General features: G+C 43.7%; 1 protein-coding gene and 1 long non-coding RNA gene across 8 annotated transcripts in view; one reads left to right on the forward strand and one right to left on the reverse strand.

Moving 5' to 3' along the window:
• Positions 1 to 13,049, forward strand: part of DPP8 (dipeptidyl peptidase 8) — a 38,299-nt gene extending 25,250 nt beyond the window's left edge. For 4 of the 7 annotated variants that reach the window (XM_081337540.1, XM_081337541.1, XM_081337539.1 and 1 more), the window contains 9 exons: positions 406 to 485; positions 2,824 to 2,976; positions 4,927 to 5,062; positions 5,684 to 5,829; positions 6,090 to 6,236; positions 8,756 to 8,908; positions 11,100 to 11,242; positions 11,638 to 11,749; positions 12,688 to 13,049. In XM_081337540.1, the coding sequence (XP_081193666.1) occupies positions 406 to 485; positions 2,824 to 2,976; positions 4,927 to 5,062; positions 5,684 to 5,829; positions 6,090 to 6,236; positions 8,756 to 8,908; positions 11,100 to 11,242; positions 11,638 to 11,749; positions 12,688 to 12,840 (1,223 nt within the window). In that variant the 3' untranslated portion in view covers positions 12,841 to 13,049. Of the gene's footprint in view, positions 1 to 405; positions 486 to 2,823; positions 2,977 to 4,926; positions 5,063 to 5,683; positions 5,830 to 6,089; positions 6,237 to 6,970; positions 7,386 to 8,755; positions 8,909 to 9,490; positions 9,815 to 11,099; positions 11,253 to 11,637; positions 11,750 to 12,687 lie in introns of those variants that run through there. The other 3 variants (XR_014027712.1, XR_014027713.1, XM_081337543.1) reach the window with 3 other exon arrangements.
• A 1,698-nt stretch (positions 13,050 to 14,747) lies between these two features.
• Positions 14,748 to 19,841, reverse strand: LOC308673690. Its single transcript, XR_014027720.1, has 2 exons — positions 16,093 to 19,841; positions 14,748 to 15,651 (listed from the first exon to the last, which is right to left on the reverse strand). It is a non-coding gene; the product is annotated as an uncharacterized lncRNA (long non-coding RNA).
• Positions 19,842 to 25,408: the final 5,567 nt, after the last annotated feature.

The following is a 25,408-nucleotide window of genomic DNA, read 5'->3' on the forward strand; positions in this document are numbered from 1 at the left end:
TCAAAATTCATTACAGGGAGTCCTCAGCTTATAACCCTCTGTTTACTGATTGTTCAAAGTTACGACGACATTGACAAAAGTACGTCAGGTCACGGGGTGACCCGCTTGACAGCTGCAATAACTTACAACCCAAAATTCTGGGCTTGATTGTGTTTGTTAATTGAGGACTGCCTGCAGCAAGACTATACAGGGTGTGAAGTGGAGGCCTGCCTCTTTTCTGAAGATGGGGCAATTCCCTTACATGCCCTGTTCTGGCTAACTTATGCCAAATCTTTTATTGGCATAAGAAGAGACTTGCGCGGTGTTCCAATTTTCTGCGTGCCTCTTCGGTGTGCGGAAAAGATGCTGCTCGGATGAGGTGAGGAAGGGCGCCTGTGGACTCCCTTAACCTTCATCTCCTTGTAGGTGACTTCCTGTGTCATGTCAAAGAAGAGCTGACTATCACTGGTGGAGAATGGGAAGTGCTTGGCCGACACGGCTCAAACGTAAGTTGCTTGGTCTCCCTTTCCTTGAATCGATAAAATTCAACCGGACTTTTAAACCCTTCAACATTTGCCTGAGATTATTGTGGTATCTTAACATATCCCATAGAAGGGACGCGGTGGCTCAGTGGGTTAGGACACTGAGCTTGTCGATCAGAAGGTCGGCAGTTTGGTGGGTCGAATCCCGAGTGCCGCGTAGCAGAGTGAGCGCCTGTTACTCGTCCCAGCTTCTGCCAACCTAGCAGTTCGAAAGCACGTAAAAATGCAAGTAGAAAAATAGGGACCACTACGGTAGGAAGGTAACAGCGTTCCATGCGCCTTTGGCATCTAGTCATGCCGGCTGCATGACCAGGGAGACGTCCTCGGACAAGCGCTGGCTCTTCGGCTTTGAAACGGAGATGAGCACCGGCCCCTAGAGTCGGAAACGACTAGCACACATGTGCGAGGGAACCTTTACCTTTAACATATCCCATAGCCACATGGCTGCTAGATCATAAAATGTCTGGTTTTGCCAAATTCCCAAATTCCAGGCTCAATAGTGGTCATTAAGTGAGGACTTCCTGTATAGCAGCAATACCCTTCTTTGTTTCCCATGTGGAGGCCTGTCTCTTTTCCGAAGGTGGAGCTGTTTTAACGGATTTATTGCTAAAAGCCTAGGCACAGGAATGTTCTCAACTAACAGCCTCTGGTTAGAGTAGGTATGGTTCAATGGCAACAAAAGGAGGGCTGGATTTAATTCGTTTGTGGCTACGTAATGATTCTAGGCTGATCTCTCTTTTTACCCCTCTCCTTGGCTCTTCCTGTCCTTCTGTTGACATAAAGATGGGCAATGGGGATCACCAACCAAGCATCACGAATGTAGTCCAATCCATTCTCTCCCACTATCTGTGTTCACCCATGCACGGCACGAGCTCACTCACAGACCTAGTAGCGTCATTGGTACAATGGGCTAAGCTGGGTTTCGGTTTTCGATTTTAGATGTTAATATTTATATGTATTTACAGGTAAGGGTGTAGGTATATACACATATATTGCATATAGCATGTTTACATGCGTGTTACGTATGCGTACACTTTTGAGAGCAGGCAACAGAATTTCGTGTTTAATGCGTGCCACTGTACCCACGGTAAAAAAAAAAAGACTGTGGGAACGGCCAGAATTTGGTCTCCCAAGAATTTGGTTTTTCACCTTTCATCCTTTCCGTGCCTTCCTAGTTGGGCCTCTCCGTAGCTTCAGTGCAGAGCACGCTCTCCTGGCTGGGAGGGGGGCCTGGCATGTGGGAGGTTTGGGAAACGCTATGATAAAGACTTCACATGCATCTTATGCTATCTTGTTTTTTGTGATCTCATAAGCACCTGAGTATCCAATTATTTCTGTGTATCCTGTTTGTGAGACTGATGTAATTTTTGTAATATTGGAGGTGAATAAAAGTTCAGCGGGCAGTGTACTCTCCAGAGTTCTTTTGGAGACGAGGCTGCCCTGCTGGTTCAGGACAACTCTATCGACCCGGGTCTGAATTCCTTTCCCTTCGTCTTAATTCTTTTCCCTTCAAAGACAATAAAGGTTATCTTATCCAATATGTTTTGGTGGTTCCAGCTTAACAAAACAGCAGACATAATAATAATAATAATAATAATAATAATAATAATAATAATAATAATAATAATCAGAATAATCAGAATAATCAGAATAATCATCAGGAGAATAATCAGAATAATCAGAATAATCAGAATAATCAGAATAGAGTTGGAAGAGACCTTGGTCTTCTACTCAAGCAGGAGTGCCTATATCACTCAAGCAGGAGTGCCTGTATACCGCCCTGAGTCCTTCGGGAGAAGGGCGGTATAGAAATATTAATAAATTAAATTAATTAAATTAAATTTCACACAAGCGGCTGTCCTGTCTCTTCTTGACTATTTCTAACAGAATAGCAGAGTTAATCATAATAATCAGAATAGAGTTGGAAGAGACCTTGGAGGTCTTCTAGTCCAACCCCCTGCTCAAGCAAGAGACCCGATACCATTTCAGACAAAATACCATTTCGGAGAAAAATAGCTTAGCAGGGTCCTAGGGAGGATATTATAGCACTAGGGCAGAGGTAGCCCACCTCGGCTCTTTTATGACTCATGGACTTCAACTCCCAGAATTCCTGAGTCAGCTATTCTGGGAGTTGAAGTCCATGAGTCATAAAAGAGCCGAGGTGGCCTACCCCTGCGTGACTAGGTAACTCTGCATTAACTTCCTTGTCAGGCAGTAAAGCAAAAACTGAAAATGCTGCTCGGGTATTCCTGATGGGCCACTTCTGTTTTTGTGCTTTTGTTTTTGTTTTTGTTTTAATCAGATCCGGGTGGATGAAGTTAACAAACTGGTATATTTTGAAGGTACAAAAGATTCTGCCTTGGAACACCACTTATACGTTGTTAGCTACCAGAACCCTGGAGAGATCAAGCGACTGACCGAACGTGGTTTCTCACACGCTTGCTACGTTAGTCAGGTATCTTATCTCAATCTATGATGCCTTCAGTTTATAAGGGAACCTGGTCATCTTCTTGAGAAAGTCCTCTCCTGAACATAAAGTGGGTTCAGGTAGTCCTCGACTTAATAACCCTTTCATTTAATGACATTTGAAGTTACAACGGCACTGGAAAAAGTCACCTATGACCATCTTTCACACCTAAAACCGTTGCAGCATCTCTGTGGTCACATGATCAAAATTCAGATGCTTGGCAACTGGCATGTGTTTAGGATAGTTGTCATATCCCGGGGGTCATGTGATCCCCTTTGGTGACAGTCTGATGAGCAAAGTTAGATTCACTTAAAAGCCGTGTTATTAACTTAACAACCGCAGTGATTCACTTAACAACTGCAGTGATTCACTTAACAACTTGGGCAAGTTGACAAAGTGGGCAGAACTCATTCAACAACTGTCTCGTGTCATGGTTCCGACAGAGGAAACTCTTCAAAGAACTTTGAGGCATTGTTTTCCTTAAACAATCTTTATTCGAGTAGCGTAACTTTGGCACTTACATAGTCAAAGCCAAAATCTGAATTCCCCTCTCCTCAGCGACAACATAGTATCAAAGCACAATTCCCTCCTTTAACTCACAGTCGTAAATCACATTCTCCATCCCTCCAGTTCTCCAGCCTGCCAATTCAACAAAATAGCAACAGAAATTTGGGGCTCCATTGTGATCGTAACTCCAGGACTGCCGGTAGAAGTAGACAGAGATAGATTGCGGTAATCTTCTTTTAGCTTAGGCGGATGTGTGAACTTAGCCACTGTGAGTTTGTTTATCCACCAAGTTTTATGGTGTTACGTGTGGTGTGCACCAAGTCAGTTATCGGAGCGTGATGTCCAGATTCAGTCTGGAGTTGGGTGGATGTGCCCCACTTTGTGCAAATAAGCAAAATCCACATTCACATGTAGATCCTAGTAATAAAGCCTTGTTTCTAAACTATAGTGGTCAGGTTTCACAACACACAAAGTCAAAAGAAAAAAGAAAAGAAAAGAAAATGGATAGTTTTGCAGAAAGTTAGATTCGGCCTTTAACAACCTTCTCCAATTTGGCAGCTGCTCCGTTTGTGTCGGGGACGGGAATTTTCTACATTTGAAGCCAGTGGCAGTTTCAGGATATCCAGGCCAGAGTTTCTCAGCCTCGGCAACTGGAAGATGTGCAGACTTCAACTCCGAAAATTCCCCAGCCAGCACAGCTTCCAGTTGCCAAGGCTGAGAAACATGGAACTAGTGTCAGGTCCCACTCCAATCCATGTCTTAGGAAAGAAGAACTCTTGGAGACAGAATTGTCCAAAAAGGAACTTTTTACTAAAACATGATTGTCAGTGGAAAATCTAGACAGGATATGAAAACTGTGTTACAGGTTGACACTTTTAAAGTATCCCCGAGTGAACCCCCCCCCTCAGTCCATTTGGTCAGTCCTGGATCAATAAAGGTTCAGGTGTCCAAACCTTCCAAGGGAAGAGGAATCTTCCATGCCTTTACGACATTTCCTTCCTCCCCTTCAGATTCTAATTGGAGATACAAACCAGATCTCTCCCCCCCTGCCTTTCTTTGTTCTTCTCAGTTCAAAGGTTCTTCCCCTGGTTTAATGACGGCCTCCAGGCAGGCTGAAATAAACACCCTTGCCACAAATGGATGAGGATAGCTAATTAACATCTTCTCTTCTCCTCCTTAGGAATGGCAGAATCCAGTGAGGGATGTAAGATTTTAGAACATACAGATAGGGATTTATGAATGGCATATAAATGGATTCTGACAACTAGGTTATATTGAGTTGGAGATTTGCTCAGTCATGAAGAAATGGCAGCCCAGCTCTAGCAGAGTTTGACCTTGTTCTTGAGGGAAATTGAAGAAGGAACTGGAATTCAAGCCAACATTGGTTTATGGCTCTGATACCATTTCTCTCTCTCTCTTTATTTTTGGCAGGACTGTGAAATGGTTATATGTAAATTTAGTAATCAGAAAAGCCCCCACCAGGTCTCCCTCTACAAGCTGACTGGCCTGGAAAAGGAGATTGCTCACAGGTCCAAGGAATTCTGGGCCACCATTTTGCATTCCTCAGGTAGCAGATTGCTCTTGGAAGCTAAGCATGTTTCTGATCTGGGGGGAGCGATCAGGGTGCGGTGGGGCTTGCGATGCTCAGGGGCATTCTGGTTTTATGTGGGGAACCGGGAGGGAGGGATGGGAGGAAGGAAGGAAAAAGGAAGGAAGATGGTTAAAATTTGTTTTGTGCCAGAAGACAGAAATGTCTTGCTTCTTTTGAGGGAAATTAAGTGTTTGAATTGGAAAGGGGGGGGAGGGAGGGAGGGAAGAAGGAAGGAACAAAAGAAAGAAAGAAGGAAGGAAGAAAGGCAGATTGTTAAAAAAAATTGTGCCAGAAGACAGAAATGTCTTGCTTCTTTTGAGGGAAATTGTTTGAATTGGAAAGGGAGGGAGGGAGGGAGGAAGGAAGGAAGGAAGGTCCTGAGGCTGCAGAAATGGGCATTGAGACCTTCCAATTCAGGTACCCCATTTTCCCCACTTCTAGGCAAATTCAGCCTTTTGAAGCCAGTTTATTCCAACTTAAATCTGACTTCTGCAGATAGATTTGGGATATGACACCCACAGGAAAGCTGTTCAAATACGGCGCCAGGCCTCTCTCTCCTGTTTCTCTGCTTCACCATGCCTTCTTTGCTTCCTGCAGGATCTCTCCCAGATTACGTCCCCCCAGAGATCTTCTCTTTTCACAGTTCCTCAGGATTTGTGCTTTATGGAATGATGTATAAGCCCCATGATTTACAACCCGGGAAGAAATACCCCACGGTGCTTTTCATCTATGGGGGCCCCCAGGTGAGTCTTGGTTGTAAAAAACAACAACCCTGTATTACAGTATACCTCTATTTGGACCTGAACTGTGGATTTACTCAACGTATGCCATAATTTACATGAATATTTGGTACGTCCTAAGACTCTTGTCTGGAATATGAATTTCCAAAGAACACCAGTCAAATACGTGATTCTTTTTGTTTGTTCTCTGTCCTTTATTGTTCCTCGATGATTTAAAAAACAACATCAACCGCGATGATGATGCTTTTAATGCATCCTTCCAGGTGCAGCTTGTAAACAACCGCTTTAAAGGAGTCAAATATTTCCGACTGAACACCCTGGCTTCTCTGGGCTACGTGGTGGTGGTGCTGGACAATCGAGGTTCCTGCCACCGAGGCCTGAACTTTGAAGGCGCCTTCAAATATAAGATGGTAAATTGTCCCATGAATGACTGTGGAGATTCTCCGTCATCCAGGTCTTTGGTTGTCCCAAAGCTGCTTTTTCAAGAGGCAGCTGGACTTTTCTTGTTTTCTTTGAAGACGTTTCGCTTCTCATCCAGAAAGCTTCTTCAGCTCTGACTGGAGGTGGGGAACGGAAGGATTTCTACTCCTTGCAGACAGCTGGTCGTTTGCATGCTTTTTGGATGAGAAACTAAAGGTCTTCAAAGAAAAACAAAGTCCAGTTGCCTCTTGAAAAAGCAGCTTTGAGACAAGGTGATAGTTTCATGGCCTGCGTATGGTCTCCCTGCGTACAATTTGGTTACTCCTTGTAAAAAGGATTTTATTTATTTATTTATTCAATTTGCGTAGCCGCCCGTCTCCAACCAGTGATTCGGGATGTTTTGAGATGTGGACCTTTGGAGTGATCTAGCCAAGTTTGGGTTCTCAATGCTAGCCTAGTTGCAACAGTGATGGTATCTCTGATGGAGGGACTACAATCCTGTGCAAGACCCATCTTAGTTAGCAAAGTGGTTTGGAGTAGAATAATTACAGTGTCAGGGGAATGTTTTTCAGAATTTTTAGAACTCTTCACATCGCTAGAATTTTGAAAATGGGGAAATAGATGCTTTTCGGTGGAGAAACGAAAGTGGGAGATACCAAGGCAAGAAGGTTTTTGTAATTGTTTTTTTAAACTTGTCTTCCCTTTTTTCTCTGTGAAAGTGTAGAAAATAAGCTTCTTCAGCTCTGACTGGATGGTGGGGAATGGAAGGATTTATACTTAAATGTTTAGCCTTTCACTTCGGGATGAATTACCCTTCGAAGGGTGATGGATTATGAACGGATTTCCAGAAAACTGCAGACTGCAGGAACCATTTGCGCTTCAGTTTGAGGTGCAGACAACACAGACTCATCCCCCCCCCCCAGCCTGCGCCTGTCTTCAACAGTGAAGGGACACAGGACAAAAACATCCTGCAGCCAAGAAGGTTCCACACCCATTTGTACCACTCAGATGACCCTGAGGACACAGGTAAACCTCCAAATGACCTTAGGTAAAGGTTCCTGCGCACATGCATGCTAGTCGTTTCCAACTCTAGGGTCCAGTGCTCATCTCCGTTTCAAAGCCGAAGAGCCAACGCTTGTCCGAGGACGTCTCCGTGGTCATGTGGCCGGCATGACTAGACGCCAAAGGCTCACGGAATGCTGTTACCTTCCCACCATAGTGGTCCCTATTTTTCTACTTGCATTTTTTACGTGCTTTCGAACTGCTAGGTTGGCAGAAGCTGGGACGAGTAACAGGTGCTCACTCTGTTACGTGGCACTCGGGATTCGATCCGCCAAACTGCCAACCTTCTGATTGACAAGCTCAGCGTCCTAACCCACTGAGCCACCGCATCTCTTAGCCACTCTCTAAAAGGATGCAAATGACCAGCTGTCTGCAAGGAGTATAAATCCTCCCGTTCCACACCATCCACTCAGAGCTGAAGAAGCTTCTTGGATGAGAAGCAAAACGTCCTCAAAGAAAAACAAGAAAGTCCACTCAAGTACCTTTGAGTGCCCCATGAATGGAGCTAGCAAATGCTGAAAGGAACCAACGGCCTTTTTAATATGTCTTTTTTGTAATTAGGGTTATCCTCTGGGCCAGGCTTGGCATCATTGACATGCTGGCTGAGGAATTCTTTGAGTTGAAGTCCAATTTGATCATTCTCTGTCCTCATTCTCAGTTTTGGGAGAGCAGAGTCCTCAAAAGTGATGGTAAACATTAACAGCAAATAAACACAAGCTAGAGTGAAGGTTTTCCACGTTCGTCTTTTTTGATGGGAATGTGAAGAAAGGCGCTTTGAGTTCAGTGTCCTTTCATCACTTGAATAAGGACACAGGCCTCATCCTGAAAGCAGGAGAAGGAAGTTTCGGATGGAAAGTTATCAAAGAGAGATTCAACCTAGAACTGAGGAGAAATTTCCTGACAGTGAGAACAATCAACCTTCCTCCAGGACCTGTGGGTGCTCCATCACTGGAGGCTTTTAAGAAGTGACTGGACAGCCACTTGTCTGGAATGGTGTAGGGCAGGGGTAGGCAACCTTGGCTCTTTTATGACTCGTGGACTTCAACTCCCAGCCATGGCTCAGCTTGGAAACTTCTCCCTTTTCCCTCAGCGTGACTGGCTCAGGAATTTTGGGAGCTGAAGTCCACAAGTCATAAAGCGGCCTAGGCCTAGGCCAGGGGTAGGCAAGCTTGGCTCTTTTATGACTGGTGGACTTCAACTCCCAGAATTCCTGAGCCAGCCATGGCTCAGCTTGGAAACCTCTCCCTTTTCCCTCAGCATGGCTGGCTCAGGAATTCTGGGAGTTGAAGTCCACGAGTCATAAAAGAGCCAAGCTTGCCTACCCCTGGGTCTCCTGCTTGAGCAGCGGGTTGGAGTAGAAGACCTCCAAGGTCCCTTCTAACTCTGCTGTTTGGTATTTAAACACTGATATTTTTCCTCCGTGCATATTTTCTTTTTCTTCCAACAGGGACAAATTGAAATTGGCGACCAAGTGGAAGGCTTGCAGTATTTGGCTTCCCAATACGAGTTCATTGATTTAGACCGGGTTGGCATTCATGGCTGGTCCTATGGTGGATTTCTTTCCCTCATGGCACTGCTGCAGAAGCCAGATATTTTCAAGGTTGGTTCAGCTGCCACGGCCCATTCACCTCTTTTGGGCAGATGTGCTGCGGGTGTGTTTTTCTGTGTGGAATTCTTTTTTAAAAAAAATTCAATTATTTAGACCAGGGACCACCAAACTTGGCAACTTTAAGACTTGTGGACTTCAACTCCCATGGCTGCCTGAGGAATTTTGGGAGTTGAAGTCCACGAGTCTTAAAGTTGTCAAGTTTGGAGACCCTGATTAGACTTTGGGGACTGTACAGGACCTGTGGCTTCGCTCCGTTTTCAAACATCTGAGGTTGAAGGCCAGGAAGGAAAGAAGGATAGAAAAAAGTAATAATGTTTTCCTCCTCTGCAGCTTTTTATGCTTTTATTCCTGTTTCAATATCAACATATTCCTGTTTCAATATGTTGGCTGGGGACAACATGCCATCATGGTTGCAATAACAGTAGGTACTTCACTCAATAGTTTAGGGAGATGGACATAAGCAAAGTGGCACCCACAAGTTTCATATTGAGGTACCAGGATAAATAAGTATAATTTATCACATTTGTCTATACATTTCTTGTTAGCTTTATATCTGTTTTTTCTCTCTGAGAGTTGGACCAAGTTGGTTGGTCTCACCTCGGGGGGACAACTCTTCATTTCATCCCACTTCTCCCCATCCTGAATCTCCTAGGACCTAGGAGATTCCATGCTGAGTCAGAACTCAAACCTTGGTTTCTCTAGTCCCAGTTAAGCACCTTTAACCACAACACTTCACTCCCAGCTGATCTTTATTCTGGGTTAAAGTTTCAAAGAAGTCAAGACCAGCTCCATCCCTCCCTCCTACTTTCATGGAAGTCCCTCAAGGCCAGGCCTGAGGTGGTCTCGAGCAGGCTGGGGGGCTCTTGAGGTGACTCCATTGCTGACTGAATTATACAGGTACAGTATATTTCAGTATGACTGTGCTTGTTACTTTTATTGTTCTTTCGCTGTACACCACCTAGAGTCATTTCTTGGAACAGAAGGATATATAACAAATTTGATACAAGTAATCCTCACTTAATGACTGGTTGCCTAGTGACCATTTGAAGTTCTGATGGTCCCCCTAAAAGTATTTAACAACCTGGATTCGAAGTTTGCTTGTTGTTCGTTTGTTTATCAAATTTATTGGCCACTCACCACTGCGTAGTTCTGATGGCCAAGCTCCCCCTGCAGTCACATTTTGGGCGCTTGGCCACACCAAATGTGGCATTTACAGCCATATTTTGTTGTTGTTAGTTGCGAAGTCATGTCCAACCCATCGCGACCCCATGGACAACGTTCCCCCAGGCCTTCCTGTCCTCTACCATCTTCTGGAGTCCATTTGAGCTCATGCCTACTGCTTCAGTGACTCCATCCAGCCACCTCATTGTCTGTCGTCCCCTTCTTCTCTTGCCCTCCATCTTTCACAGCCATATTTGTAGCATCTCAAAGTCACATGACCATGATTTAGTATGATTTTTGTTGGAAAGTGGCATTTCCGGTTTTCAGCAAAAAAAAAGGCCTTTGTGGACAATGGGTTCACTTAACAACTGCAGCTTTTATTTTAATGACTGCAGCGTTCTCTTTGCAACCACCACATTCCCTTAACAACTTCCAGAAAAAGAATATTGTAAATTCGGATCAGTCACAGGATAAACGACTTTACAACCATTATGACTTACAAGCAGGCTCAATTACAGTCGTAAGTTGAGAACTGCTTGAAGGTAGGTATGATAAAGGATAGACTACAGCAGGGGTGTCAAACTCAATTTCATTGAGGGCTGCATCAGCATTGCGGTTGCCCTCGGGGGGGCCGGGTGGGTGTGGTCTGGGTGGGCGTGGCCTACTGGGTGGGCGTGGCTAGAGTGTGTATGGCCTACTGGGTGGGCGTGGCCAGCTCTACATCGTTCGCATCAAGGGGGCCTGGGCAGGAATGGGACAGATCTGGGGGTCTCTGGCAGAAGGAGGGTCTCTGGGCCAGGGCCAAGGCAGTGGGGGCCGTTCCCTCACTGTTTCCAGGATGGCTTCGCGGGCCACATGAAAACACTTCGCGGGCCGGATCTGGCCCCCGGGCCTTGTGTTTGACATGTCTGAACTACAGTATTATTTCTTCCTGTTATGGTTTGCAGTTAGGCTTCAATCCAGTCGAGACAACTTTTCCAAATGCTTACAGTCAACTTGATTGATTTTATTTTTTGTTCAGGTTGCAGTTGCTGGTGCTCCGGTCACATTGTGGCTTTTCTACGACACGGGCTATACAGAGCGTTACATGGGGCACCCGGACAATAACGAGCAGGGCTATTATCTGGGCTCAGTAGCCATGCAGGCAGACAAATTCCCTTCACAGTAAGTGTGTGTGATATTAAAAAAAGAGTAAAAAAAGTTTTTATATAAAAAAGAAAATATGCCTGTCTCTAATAATAATATTTTTTTTTCAGTGATGGTTTTGACAAATGATTAATCTGAGTATGCTGTAGAAGCTGATACACAAATATATGTGCTCTGAGCAATGACATTATTGGGGGAAAAACAGTTCTAGTATTGTTGCTGGATTTAGCTTTTTTGCTTTCAACCCAGTTGCTCACTTTAATTGGTTTTTATTTGTTCTTTAGGTCATTAGGTGATTTTATAAAATACTGCGTTCCTAGATGTGGGGGGAAAAATCTGCAGGAAATATAATAGTTAAGCAACTGGATTGTATTTCTAATTACATTTTTCCTATTGCTTATTGGTTTCTGCAGGCCCAACCGATTATTGCTACTGCATGGATTCCTGGATGAAAATGTTCATTTTGCACATACTAGTATTTTGCTGAGCTTCCTGGTCAGGGCTGGCAAACCCTACGACCTCCAGGTAGCAGAGAAATTTGTGCTGCTCTAAAATGCAAGGGTTAAAATTGGGTCTGGGTTGGGCTGGAGTTCATATAACAGGGATCCCCAATCTCTGGTCTGCGGCCCGGTGCCAAGTTGTAGCCCATTGATAACTGGGCCACAGCAGTGGTGGGTGAATATGCGCGCACACACGCACGAAGCTACATTTGTGAAAGCTGTGCATGCATGAAACCATCCCCCTTCCCTCCCTGCGCCGTTGCTGCTTCCGCCAGCGCACCGGGCTGGAAAGGTTGGAGACCGCTGTCATATAAAGTGATCAGGCTGAGGCAGGATCAGGACCTTGGAGAGCTCCTGGCTAACTTTCAAGAGAGCTGTTGTTCTTCTACCCCTGATCAAATGAGTTCAGCCAAATCAGGTTGACCTCAACATTTTTCTTCCTGTCTTCAGGAGCCTGCGGTTCTTTCTGAAGCCTTAGAAACTTGGGGAACTGAGAAATTACAAAGGGAGCTTAGGATGAATAAAGGTGTTGTACAGGCAGTCCTTGACTTACCACTGGTTTCCTAGCAACCATTTGAAGTTACGACCTACCTGGAACAAGGGAATTACAACCCAGGTTCGAGGATCATCTCCCCAGGGTCACATGACCACTCTTCTGATGCCCCAGGGGTCATGTGACCACACTTCGGTTGACTACGCAACACAGCCATGTTTACTGCCACTTGCAGAGTCCCTCGGTCCCGTGACCACATTATATGGCAGTTTTGCGGAAAAGCAGACATTGTTTCCCCCCTTTTTAAAGGTTGGCATCAAACAGCTCAGCTTTCCTTAGCTCTAGGTGGAAAGAAGCTGTCTAAATTTCTTGAAGTGCTAGGCCACAGGTGAACACCTGCCACCCTCTTCCCCAGAGAGCGTTCTACATCCCAGTCACAACGGATTTCTTTCTCTTTCTTTCTGCCCCAGATTTATCCACAGGAGAGACACAGCATCCGGGTTCCTGAATCTGGAGAACACTACGAACTTTACCTCTTGTACTACCTCCAGGAGAATCTGGGGTCACGCATGGCCATGCTGAAGGCGATGCCCTCCTGCCAGTCCCAGGACTTCTCAGCATGACGCGTCCACAGCTGCTTAACCAAACATGAGTGCTTGAGCGATGCCTGCCTGGTGCCTGCTTCTAACCAAGAGAGAACTCTACCCCAGCTTGATTGATGATCCTCCTCCTTTTTCAGGAGGCCCCCTGGTGCCATACAGAAGATAACTGTACAGCAAATGAATAATTTTAAATGTAAATAATAAAATAGATGGCTGTCTGGCCTCTTAGATCCTGGGCTTCCTCCCTAAGCGGTGTAATGTTGGTTACAAAGCAACAAAGATGATTGGAGGTTAAAACGAATGATGAACAATTGAAGGGAATTGGGCCTGTCTAGCCTCTCAAAGAGACGGACTAGGGGTGAAAGGATAGCAGTCTTCCAATATTTGAGGGGCTATAATAAGAGAATTATTTGGCCACCTAATGAGAAGGAAGGACTCACTAGAGAAGAGCCTAATGCTGGGAAAGGTTGAGGGCAAGAGAAGAAGAAGGGGATGACAGAGAAGGAGGTGGCTGGATGGAGTCACTGAAGCAGTAGGCGTGAGCTTAAAGGGACTCCAGAAGATGGTAGAGGACAGGAAGGCCTGGAGGAACGTCGTCCATGGGGTTGCGATGGGTCGGACTCGACTTTGCAACTAACAACAAAAATAAGAGAATACTTTTCCAAAGTATCTGAGGGCAGGATAAGAAATAATGGATAGAAACTTTCTCCTTGAGAGATACAACCTAGAAGTAAACAGAAGTTTCATGACAGCGAGAACAATTAATCAGACATTTATGAGCCCATGTTAGCCACATTCGTGCTTTTGTTGCTAAATATCACCCGTAGGGCTGAAGCGCTAAGTAGGATGTGAAAGCAACGTCTGGCTGATTGGTGTTAGGAGGGAAGACAGGCCTGCTGTGAATCGGGTGCTTTCAGGTTGCAATTCAAGGCTCCATCTGAGATTGTCATTTAGGTGGCTGGCAAAGGAAGGTCCTGAGAATGGGACCTGAGTTTTCATCATCTGTATATATTAGGGGGACAATTGGATTCTGTCAAGTCTTACATTGTGGAGCCAATCTTCTTGAAGCTGCTTTGTGACTATGTGAACTGTTTACAGCAGCTGTCCCCAAATTTTCTGGCTCCATGGACGGGCAGTGGGGGGGAGGGAAGGAATGGTTTCAGCATGCACAACCTAATCCTGCGGATGCGCAAATGGAGCTTTGCACGCTCGCCCGCCGCTTGCACGGACACCGGTTCCCAACAGGTCACGGACTGGAACCGGACCTCAGACCAGGGGTTGGGGACCCCTGATTTACAGTATTGCAAAGCAACACTTGCTTCATTATAAAAAGTATGAAAGCTTTGAAGAGGGACTCCATTATGCTTTGGTACAGGTAGTCCTCAACTTATAACAGTTTGTTTAGTGACTGCTCAAAGTTAACAACCACACTGAAAAATGTGGCTCAGGACCATTTTTCACAGTTACAACCTTTGCAGCATCCCCATGGTCATGTGATCAACATTCAGATGCTTGGGAACTGGCTGATACGACTGGCTGTGTCCCATGGTCATGTGATCCCCTTTTGAGACCTCTGACAAGCAAAATCAAGGGGGAAGCCAGATTTACTTAACTGGGTTACTAACTTAGCAACTGCAGTGATTTACTTAACGGTTGAGGCAAGAAAGGTCATAAAATGGGGCAAAATTCGCTTAATAAATGTCTCACTTAACAACAGAAATTTTGTGGTCAATTGGGCTAGCTGTACTAGGAATTTTAGAGAAGAGCAACAAAAACAGAAAAGGAAAGAGATAGCGGTAGATGTAAAACTATGTCAGTAAATTTCTCTTAGATGGCTTCGCTCTGTGTTGATTTATAGTTTTGGACGTATCCATGTATTCTAATTGAAAGCCACTTTCAAATGAGATTGTACAACAACAGAAAAAATGCCCAGTACTTGTTTCTTTTATTGTCTCGTTGTCAGTACAGGCAATATTATAATTAGTCATGTCAAAGAGCTTTTACACAGGGTGAAAATGAGATAATCTTAAGTACACACTCTGATGCTTACTCTGTGACTGAAATCAAGCCAAGGTCAACACAGACATCCGATCTGAGTTCTCGTATCAGTTAAGTCACTTTTTTGACTAATTCAGAAGTAGATTGGCTGGAAATGTGATGGAGCAGTTGATTCACAGCAAAGAGCTACATCCTGGAGTTTTCCAGAAATTATGGAAAAAGTATTATGACACTCTTAAAGACAGTGTACAGCAAACCAGGAAATCAAAAACATCTTTTCTAATGCTTCTGATTAGAAAAAAAAATTCCCATGCTTTCTTCACTCTTCAGACATTCTATATTAACCTTAACAAAATGCAACGGGACATTTCATTTAAACAATAAGAAACTGCTTTTATTTTATAAATAGTCCTAACTGTATTTTCTAACCAAACTCATTAAGACTACTTCAAGTGTAACTAAAGGCTTCAGGAATGTTCCGTTCCATTGTACAATCTGGTTTTAAAAGACCTGTTACTTCCATAATAGTTTTGGATTGGGACACAATTTCTCTGTGGTGTCTGGAATGATTTACAAGGTGCTCTGGACCTTGACATATAGGGTGATCCTTGACATATGACCATAATATGACCTATATTGTAAGTGAGGCTGTCATCCAGAAGCTACAGGTAGAGGACGAACCCATACGATTCCCCAGGAGAGGAAACATGAAGACAGTGTTGAAGGAAAAGTCTTCGTCGTGGTTCAGTCCAAGCCGGGAATAAACAACATGGCGACTGCTTTAGAAAGAAGCTTGCAGTTTATTGAAGAGGAGAGCCAGACTGAAAGATGGCCCTGGAAGAAAAGAGTGAGCACAGTGGGTTTTATACCCTCTTGGGCTTTTGTTTGGAGTTGTTTCCTGTTCCTGTTTGAGGCTTTGTATTTCCTGTGTCATGTACTTTGACCTGAGTCTGAGTGTTCCCCTTTGGCATCTGTGGGTTAATCCTATTATGTCTTATTGTAGAGTTTGGGTGGGGTGTGTAGATTTTAGGTGTCTTTGTCTTCCTAAGATTCTAGCTGGAGGGCTCCAGCCTTCCTGAATGGATTATCACATCTGCATTTCTGCAGAGCTGTTTTCTGCTTGGGAGAGGGAGACTTGGGGCTATTAAAAAAAACTAGGCATGATTTTCTACCTCTTTAAGATCCTTTGAGGAAATATAATATTTTGCCCTTTAAATATTTCCTTCTCTGGGCGGGGGGCTGACTTCCCACAACAGCATTGGAATAGAAATGTACCTTTTGGCTTTCATTGGAGAGAAACTGTAGGAGGGAAGATTTAAATTTGCTGAAAAGGGGTAATAAGAATCTCATCCCAGTAGAGCAATCTGTTGCTCCACTCTTGGGTTGGCTTCTGCTTCTGTTACTCCGATCTGTTATTCTCTTCTCTTGGTAGCTTCATGTGTATTTGTCACATCCAGATTATTTTGTTCATTTAATCCTAGTGGGTTGAAAAGTGCATAAAAAGGTCAAACTATCAGAGCTGATCTTTTCAAGTCTCTCTTGCAAGCTCAAAAAGTATTTGACACTGTCCAGGAGAGGGCGCTCTTGTATAGCTAATGGCCAGCATTAGGAACTCATTGGATCTGCACAACGTTAAGCTGGGTGGACTTCAGCTCCCAGAATTCCATAGCATGCTGTCTGGGGAATTCTGGGAGTTGAAGTCCACATTGCTTAAAGCTGCTGAGATTGAGAACCATAGGTTTAAACTATAGGGTTGCCAGCCAAATGAAAACCTTGAAGAACCATTAGATATAATGACTAGGGATATATGATAGGGATTATATGTAAGGACTAGGGGAGACATAATAGTAGTGCTCCAATATTTGAAGGGCTACTACAAACATGGGGGGGATGTCAACCTGTTTTCCAAAGCACCAGAAGGCAAGACAAGAAAAAATGGATGGAGATGAATCAAGGAGAGAAGCAGCCTATAACTAAGGAGAAATTTTCTAACGGTGAGAACAACCAATCACTGGAATGGGTTGCCTTCAGAAGTTGTGAGTGCTCCATCACTGGGGGCTTTTAAGAAGAGTCTGGACAACTATTTGTCTGAAAAGATATATGGTTAGGGTTAGGGTTATTTGCACGTTATTTGCACGTTCTAAGAAATTTCACAGTTTAAAGCTTATTCAAATGATTTAGACATTCTTGTATTGATCATTTACTACTTTCAGCCTACTTTATACAATCTATTATTGCCTCTTGTTATAATAAGCCACAATTTATTTGATGTTCGCTGAAGAACACAAACTATTATTTGCAAACTACACTGGCTAGATTCAGAGATCATATTGAGCCATAAGCAACGTTTTGTTTTAACAACATATTTTTAGAATAGAGTAGATCTGGAAGGGACCTTGGAGGTCTTCTAGTCCAGACCCCTACTCGAGCAGGAAAACTTATACCATCTCAGACAACTGACTGTCCAGTCTCTCCTTAAAAACCTCCAGTGATGGAGCGCCCACGATTTCTGGTGGCCAGCTGTTCCACTGGTTAATTGTCCTCACTGTTAGGAACTTTCTTCATAATTCCAGGTTGCTTCTCTCTTATAAGTCCAATCAGTGGAATTTATTTACTAAAAAAAAATTGCATTAAGAATACATTCCAGACATATTCCAGTAACTCCCAAGTAACTTATTGGTTGCAAAATGAAAATAATTCAAGCTCTGTGAACTTGAAAAAAAGTTACTATCAGTTCTTTGGTAACATTTCACCCCAGCACAGAAGAAGCCTGCAAGACATTTCAGTTTTGTTTACAGATGGTGCATAAATTATATCCAGACAGAAACTCTTTGAAACGGGAGCAGTATAAACCTTTAAAGGCCAACATGTAAAATGGAATGGAAGTTGGCAGCCTTGTTAGGAATTGTTTTGCTCCCTGCAGTCCACGGCTGCGTCTTTTCATGGCTGATTGCTATTACAAATATCTGAATGCGAACTCCACAGTGAATGCTGGAAGGATCTTTATATAACGTTTTCCTTATATCCTTAGCAGCTTTAATAACGGAGCTGACAATAAAATATTCTTCTAAGTACTTTATTTTCTAGGACTCATTTTGCCACTGCAAAAGAGTAGTTCTTGATTGGTTCGGATTGGTTCAGACCAATTTCCAGCTTTATTTGTTTCTTTGTTTGTTTATTCCCTGCCTTTATTATTTCTATAAATAACTCAAGGCAATGAATATATTCAACACAACGTCTTCCTCCTATTTTCCCCACAAAAATCCTGTGAGATGAAATGGGCTGAGAAAGAGTGACTTTCCTGCGTAAGGCGGGACTAGAACTTATCGTCTCCTGGTGATTGGCCCAAAGTCACCCAGCTGACTTTCCTGCCTAAGGCGGGACCTAGAAGTAACCAACTCTGGCTGATTGGCCCAAAGTCACCCAACAGGCTTTCATGGCTAAGGCAGGACTTGAACTCATGGTCTCGTTTTCTAGCCTGGTGCTTTAACCACTGGGCCAAAACTATGAAATAAAGGATTTTGTGCTCACTTTCCACCTTTCCTCTCAATGTTCAGATGCATAACAGGACCCACAGAATTTCTAACTATTGACTGGTGTGTGCTAGAAGGGAATTCTATCTATACACAAATCAAATAAGCACAAAATTAAGCTTAGTTGAGATCATTCTTTGCAAGCACCAGCATCAACACATTTCACCCGAGAAATGCCTACAAACCACCCTCCATTTCTGGTAATAATTCCAAGAATGTTATCTTTCATAGAACACATAAAGAATATTTTATAATGACCAATTAATTTTGCAGGATGGGTGATGTACATTTTCCCCTAGACCTTGGGGGGGGGGGGGAAATAGCACAGTGAGACAAACAGTACAGTTGTGTCAGAAGCTTGCAATGCAGCGTAAACTTTGCAACTGAAAAGTTTATACTAGCCATGAAATATAATATTAGCTAAAATGCCAGGACGGGTTCTTTGATGTACAGAGACCCCCAACTGTAAAACATGAAGAGGCTGGTATATCAGCTTCATTACAGTCCTATTCTGCAGATAGCATTAGCAATTTCTTATTAAGTGGGATACACTGGATGTATTAAAGGAAATGTGCTAATTGTCTTTGCTTGGATCTTTCAGTTACTAAATTAACCCATGACCTTTTAGTGAAGATATGGAGCAACAGATGGAAGTTCTCAAATGAAACTGTCCTAAGGACCAGGGTCCGACACAGTGTTAATTTTGTGCTGATTTACAAGCTAACAATGACAACCAAGTTATGCTTTGTGCAAAAGGAATAAAATGAAATTAAATAACAGAATAACAGAATTGTAAGGGACCTTGGTGGTCTTCTACTTCTTGAAAGAAAAATCTTCATCAGGGTCCTACCAAGCCGGGATTAAACAAAATGGAGACTGCTTTAGAAAGAAGGTTGTAGTTTATCAAAGAACTGAGCCAGACAGAAGCGTGGCTCCGGGAAAGCTGACAACATGTTGCTGGAGTGCTGGGTTTTTATACTTTCTTGGGCTTCTGTATTTGGAGTTGTTCCTGTGCCATGAACGTTGACCTGAGCTTTTGAACGTGTCATTTTGGCATTCTGATGGTTGTGAGTTAATCCTATGATGTCCTAAAGGTCACCTCCTGCTTTCCTGGGGCTGTGGCTGATGGCTTACTTCCTGTGTTGGATTTTTTTGGTTGAGGTTGCTGGTTCGAATCCTATCCCTCTGCTATTGTTAGCTATCAGTTTTGCTGCAAAGGATTGCAAAAGATCCTGTCTTGAATGGGTTTCTGCAGGCAGTATTTGCTCATGAATGAGGCCTCAGTCTTTCTGAATGGGATTATCCAATCTGCATTTCTACAGACCCGCCCTCTGCCTAATTTCTGCTTGGGTTATTAAGAAAAACTGGGCCTGCTTTTCTACCTTTAAGATCCTTTGGGGAAATATAATATTCTGCCTTTTTTTTAATATTCCCCAAAATATTTCCCTCTCTGAGAGGGGGACCTCCCACATACTCCAACCCTCTGCTCAAGCAGGAGATTCTCTACTTACTATTAGAGACAAATGGTTGTCCAGTCTCTTCTTAAAAACCTCCAGTGTTGGAGCACCCACAACTTCTAAAGAGAAGCTGTTCCACTGATTATTTGTTCTCACTGTCAGGAAATTTCTCCTTAGTTCAAGGTTGCTTCTCTCCTTGATTAGTTTCCATCCGTTGCTTCTTGTCCTGCCTTCAGGTGCTTTGGAGAATAGGTTGCCCACCCCCCTCTTCTTTGTGGCAGCCCCTCAAATATTGGAACACTTCTATAATGTCATCCCTGGTCCTTCTTTTCACTAGACATACCCAATTCCTGCAACCGTTCTTCGTATGTTGTAGCCCCAAACCCGCCCCCCCAAAATCATCTTTGTTGCTCTTCTCTGCGCTCTTTCCAGAGTCTCAACATCTTTTTGTATATTGCAGTGACCAAGATTGGATGCAGTATTCCAGGCGTGGTCTTACTAAAATGTCATGGGCTACAAAGGTTTTGGGGTTTAAGGATTTGCACCTTAAAGTATAGGGGCTTACTGGCTGTAGAAAGGGGGAGAAATTGCTACTAGAGATGCAAATGTTGGCATGCGAGACATTTAAGTTGTTAAAACTCCTCCTGCGCCTGACAGAAGTGAGTGAAAAACATCTTTATGGAGATGAATTACAGAGGGAGTTGTCTGGTGAGCTAAAGCACTTCTATAAAATGAGGCAAGTGGGGGAATACCCCGAATTCCCAGGGGTGATATGCTTGAAAACATTTAATTGCTTCACTTCAAAATTCCTCTTTCCAATGTTAGAAAAGTGTTTAGCACTTAGTGCTCCAGCTGTTCTTAAAACATGTCCAAAAACCAGTTAAATCCTTCATTATCCATCAAAGTCCCATGAGAAAGTTAGATTTTTAAAACACACACACACACACACACACACACACACAAACACACACACCAAGTTGTATGTATGCCTGTTTAACAAAAGGAAGATCCAGGAAAATGTAATATAGGTAGTCCTTCATTTACTGACTGTTTGAAGGCACAACATCACTGAAAAAAGTGACTTGCGACCGTTTTTCACACTCGTGACTGTTGCAGCCTCCCCAGGGTCACGTGATCAAAATTTGTAGGCTTGGCAACTGGCATGTATTTATGATGGCTGCAGTGTCCTGGGAGGATCACGGAATCCCATTTTGTGACCTTTTGAAAAGCAAAGCCAGTGGAGAAGCCAGGTTCACTTCACAGCCGTGGCTACTAGCTTAACAACTGTAGGGATTGACTTATTAGCTGTGGCGAGAAAAGTTGTAAAATGAGGCAAAACTAATTTAACAATTGTTTCACTTAGCTACAGAAACTTTGGGCTCAACAAACTTTGGTCGTAAGTCGAGAATTACTTGTACTTGGGAGTCAGCCAGAAGCTAAATCTGGGCAAGACGAGATTCCAGGGGTATTTTTTTAAAAGCCTGCCCTTATCCAGTAGTTCAAAAACGCTGCTTTGCTTCTCATAAGAAAACAGAGGCCGGAATTTGCAGGGCAGTTTGCCTAAAGCAGGGCGAATGTGCTTGCTTGGGAAGCCTTTTAAAGTATTAAGCTGTCTGCGCAGCTCCCTTGTCAGAGTTTACTGTTCTTGAGCTAGCATGACTATTTTTATGTTCTTCTCCTCAGTTCCCATCCTAAACTCTTTACAAAATAAGTGTTGCCTATTTCTGCTTTTAAGGGTAAGAATTTTGGATGGCACAATAGGAAAAGAAAGATTCCTTAAGCGCGTTGCATGTTAAAATTGTCCTTGCGCTTTTTAAATAGACTATACCAGGGGTCAGCAACCTGAAACAGTGAAAGAGCCACTCGGAACCGGTTCCCTCACAAAAGGAAAAACTGGGAGCCGCAAAAAATGTGTGCGCATGCACGTACATGCGTACATGCGCAGAACAGGGTTTGACTGAAGAGTTGAGCCAGGGCGAGATATGCACCTACCCTGCATATTTGAATTGATTGGTTGAACTTTTTTAGTCCCACTTTTTTTTTTTTGGACTGCACATGGCAGAGGACTGGGAGCCGCAGGAGACGGCTGAAAGAGCCGCATGCGGCTCCAGAGCCGCGGGTTGCAGACCTGTGTACTATACTATGCTTTTTTAAAAAAAAAACACAGAAGGAACTTGAAGGGAACTGCTTTATCCTCATTTTGACTTTGCTGGCTAGGCTCGGAGAGCCCATAGATTTACAGATTAGCTTTTACAGATTGCTTGATCAAAAAGCTGGACTGTGAGTCTCGTAAACCTACTTGATTGGATAGGATAAACTATGATTAAGCAAACTTTTGACTAACAGATTATACACACTCGAGAGGTTTCCCTCTTTATATGAGTTATGCCATGGTTTTTTTTCACCAAAATTGACTGACTAAAGCATGGGTTTCAAACTGCCAGCCTGCAGGCCGGTTGCATCATATGGAGGTCGCACCCACCCCAGCTCCAGCAATGCAAAAAAAGTCACGCCATGTCGTGACACGAGACGTGGAAAGTTTGACACCCATGGACTAAAGCAGAGGTCCCCAACCTTTTGGGTACCAGGGACCGGTTCCGTGGAGAAGGTGTTTTCCACGGACTGGAAGATGCATGGTTTTGTGTGCTGCCTGCATCCCACGGATGGGGCTTTGCTTGTTTGTGCGGACCGGTTGTTGGCATGCTTTGGCCTGGCACCGATCCATGGACCGGGAGTTGGGGACTCCTGGACTAAAGCATTCCTGAGGGGCTTCACATAGGATAGCCCTTGTGGTTGCAAAGTTGACAGAATTTATGATTGTTGACAGCAAAAAATTAAGTGGCCTCTTGCCATGGGCAGGGGGTTGGACTAGAAGACCTCCAAGGTCTGTTCCAGCCCCTATGATTCTATGATTCAAAGTAAGCTGTACTTTACTACAGAATTTTTTTATGACATACAGCAGGGGTCCTCAGCCCATGGGCCAGTAGTGGTCCATGACCCATTAGGAGCTGAGCCTCACAGCTGGAGGTGAGCGGTGGATGAGTGAATTTGCAGTCACTACTTAGCACTAGCCCCAAAGGTGCCTTTTCAAGAGGCAACTGGACTTGTTTTTCTTTGACGGCATTTTGCTTCTCATCCAAGAAGCTTCTTCAGCTCTGACTGGATGACGGGGAATGGAAGGATTTATACTCCTTGCAGACAGCTGCTCATTTGCTGATAGCTAACAATAGCAGAGTTGAAGCCATTTGAAGGTTTACCTGTGTCCTCAGGGTCACCTGAGTAGTGCAAAGGTGTGTGTAGCCTTCTTGGCTGCAGGATGTTTTTCCCCTGTGTCCCTTCACTGTTGAAGACAGGCTGTCTGGGATGAGTCTGTGTTGTCTGCATCTCAAACTTTCCCCACCCTCCAGTCAGAGCTGAAGAAGCTTTCTTGGCTGAGAAGCGAAATGTCTTCAAAGAAAAACAACAAAGTCCAGTTGCCTCCTGAAAAGAACACCTTTGGGATAATCAGGACCTGGATGACGGGGAATCTCCATAGGTTCCCCAGCTCTAGCATCACCGCCCCAGCTCCACCTCAGATCATCCAGCATTCTCATAGGAGTGCAAACCCTCCTGTAAACTGCACATGTGAGGATCAGGGGTTGTGCGTATCTCCTCCCCCAAACCTGGTCTGTGGAAAAATTGTCTTCCACGAAACGGGTCCCTGGTGCCAAAATGGCTGAGGGGGGCCACTGATGTACAGCATGCCACACTGTACTTTGTATTATTGCCTAATACTGCTTTTTAAAAAATAAAACAATAATCGCTTTCCAAAAAAACATATTATTTATTTATTTACCCTGATCTTGCAGGTGAAATACTGTGATCATGAAGGTGACTTTTTGCTCATCCATTACACTCCAAACCACCAAATCTTTATTACGATCATAGACCGGCTTAAGGGGAATGGGATACAAACAATAATTTTTGAAAAGATTGGGTTTTGGGTTTTTTTTTAAGACTTTTGCTTTATATATATATATTTTAACTTTTTATCATGTGTTTTATGCTTTTTAATTTTCTGTAACTTTTTTTGATACCGTTTAGCTTTTTTAAAAGTGATTTTTTTTGTATCCCATTCCCCTTAAGCTGGTCGTAATAAAGGTTTTGATAGAATTAGACACTGCACTCTACGTGGACCGACCCCTGCAATTTCTCCAAAGGTGATAATATCAAATTGCTCTCAATAGCAAGCTCCTGGTTCTAATTCTGATCACCCCAAGGTCTCAATTCACACCCAAAACAGGCCTGCTCTAGAAAGCTTCTGTGCCATGGAACAGGCTTTAGCCTCAGGAAACTAAATCTTTTCCGATGGGGTTCACGCTGGAGATTACTTAGAACCTCTTTCCAACATACAGACTGTCCTCAACTTATGACCACAGTTGAGCCCCAAATTTGTTGCTAAGCACGATGCTTCTTAAATGGGTTTTGCCTCATTTTACAACTTTTCTTGACACAATTGCTAATGAATCACTGCAGTTGTTAAGTGAATCATTTGGTCATTAAGTGAATCTGGCTTCTACCATTGAATATGCTTGTCGGAAGCCGGCTGGGAAGGTTACAAATGATGATTGGATGACCCTGGAACAGGGCAACCGTCATAAATACATGCCAGTTGCCAAGCGTCCGAATTTTGATCATGTGATCAAGGGGGATGCTGCGTTGGTCATCAATGTGAAAACTGGTCATCAGTCACTGCTGTCATACCTTCAAACAGTCACTAAACAAATGCTTGTAAGTTGTGGAATGCCTTTATTGATCATATTGTCCAGAGGTAATTAATCAAGGCCACAAAAGAAACTTCTTTTAACATTGCATAATTGTCTAAGACATAACTGGAAGCATAAAAGCAGCAAGGGCCAAAGATCTTGATGAGAACCTTAACTCTCCAGTTGTCCTTGTCAATTTAAGATGCATGTTCCAAGACAAGAGTGACAGGCAACTTATGTTACAAAACCACTATATGAAATACGCATGAGTCACCATCCAAGATTACCAGCTCATACAGTAACAGATAAGCTTTGCCTTTGTTCGGTGGTTGTCTAATTCTGGCATGGCGGCATTTGAAGAGTCCCCTGTGGAGTTTTACACTCGATAGTATTATCACTCTTAGCAAAAGTTGAGATGCAAACAGTAATAAGACAAAACGAGCCAATTGTCCAATTTGCTAAAAGCACATCAGTATATTCAGAGAGGTTTTCCCTGTTGCAATGTATGGCTGTGAAAGCTGGACCATAAGAAAGGCTGAGCGCCAAAGAATTGAGGCCTTTGAACTGTGGTGCTGGAGAAGACTCCTGCGAGTCCCTTGGACTGCAAGGCGATCAAACCGGTCAGTCCTAGAGGAGATCAACCCTGACTGCTCTTTAGAAGGCCAGATCCTGAAGCTAAAACTCAAATACTTTGGCCACCTAATGAGAAGGAAGGACTCACTGGAGAAGAGCCTAATGCTGGGAAAGATTGAGGGCAATAGAAGAAGGGGACGACAGAGAATGAGGTGGCTGGATGGAGTCACTGAAGCAGTAGGCGTGAGCCTAAATGGACTCCAGAAGATGGTAGAGGACAGGA

Source organism: Vipera berus (genome assembly GCF_964194415.1).
Source record: "Vipera berus genome assembly, chromosome: 12".
NCBI lineage: Eukaryota > Metazoa > Chordata > Lepidosauria > Squamata > Viperidae > Vipera > Vipera berus.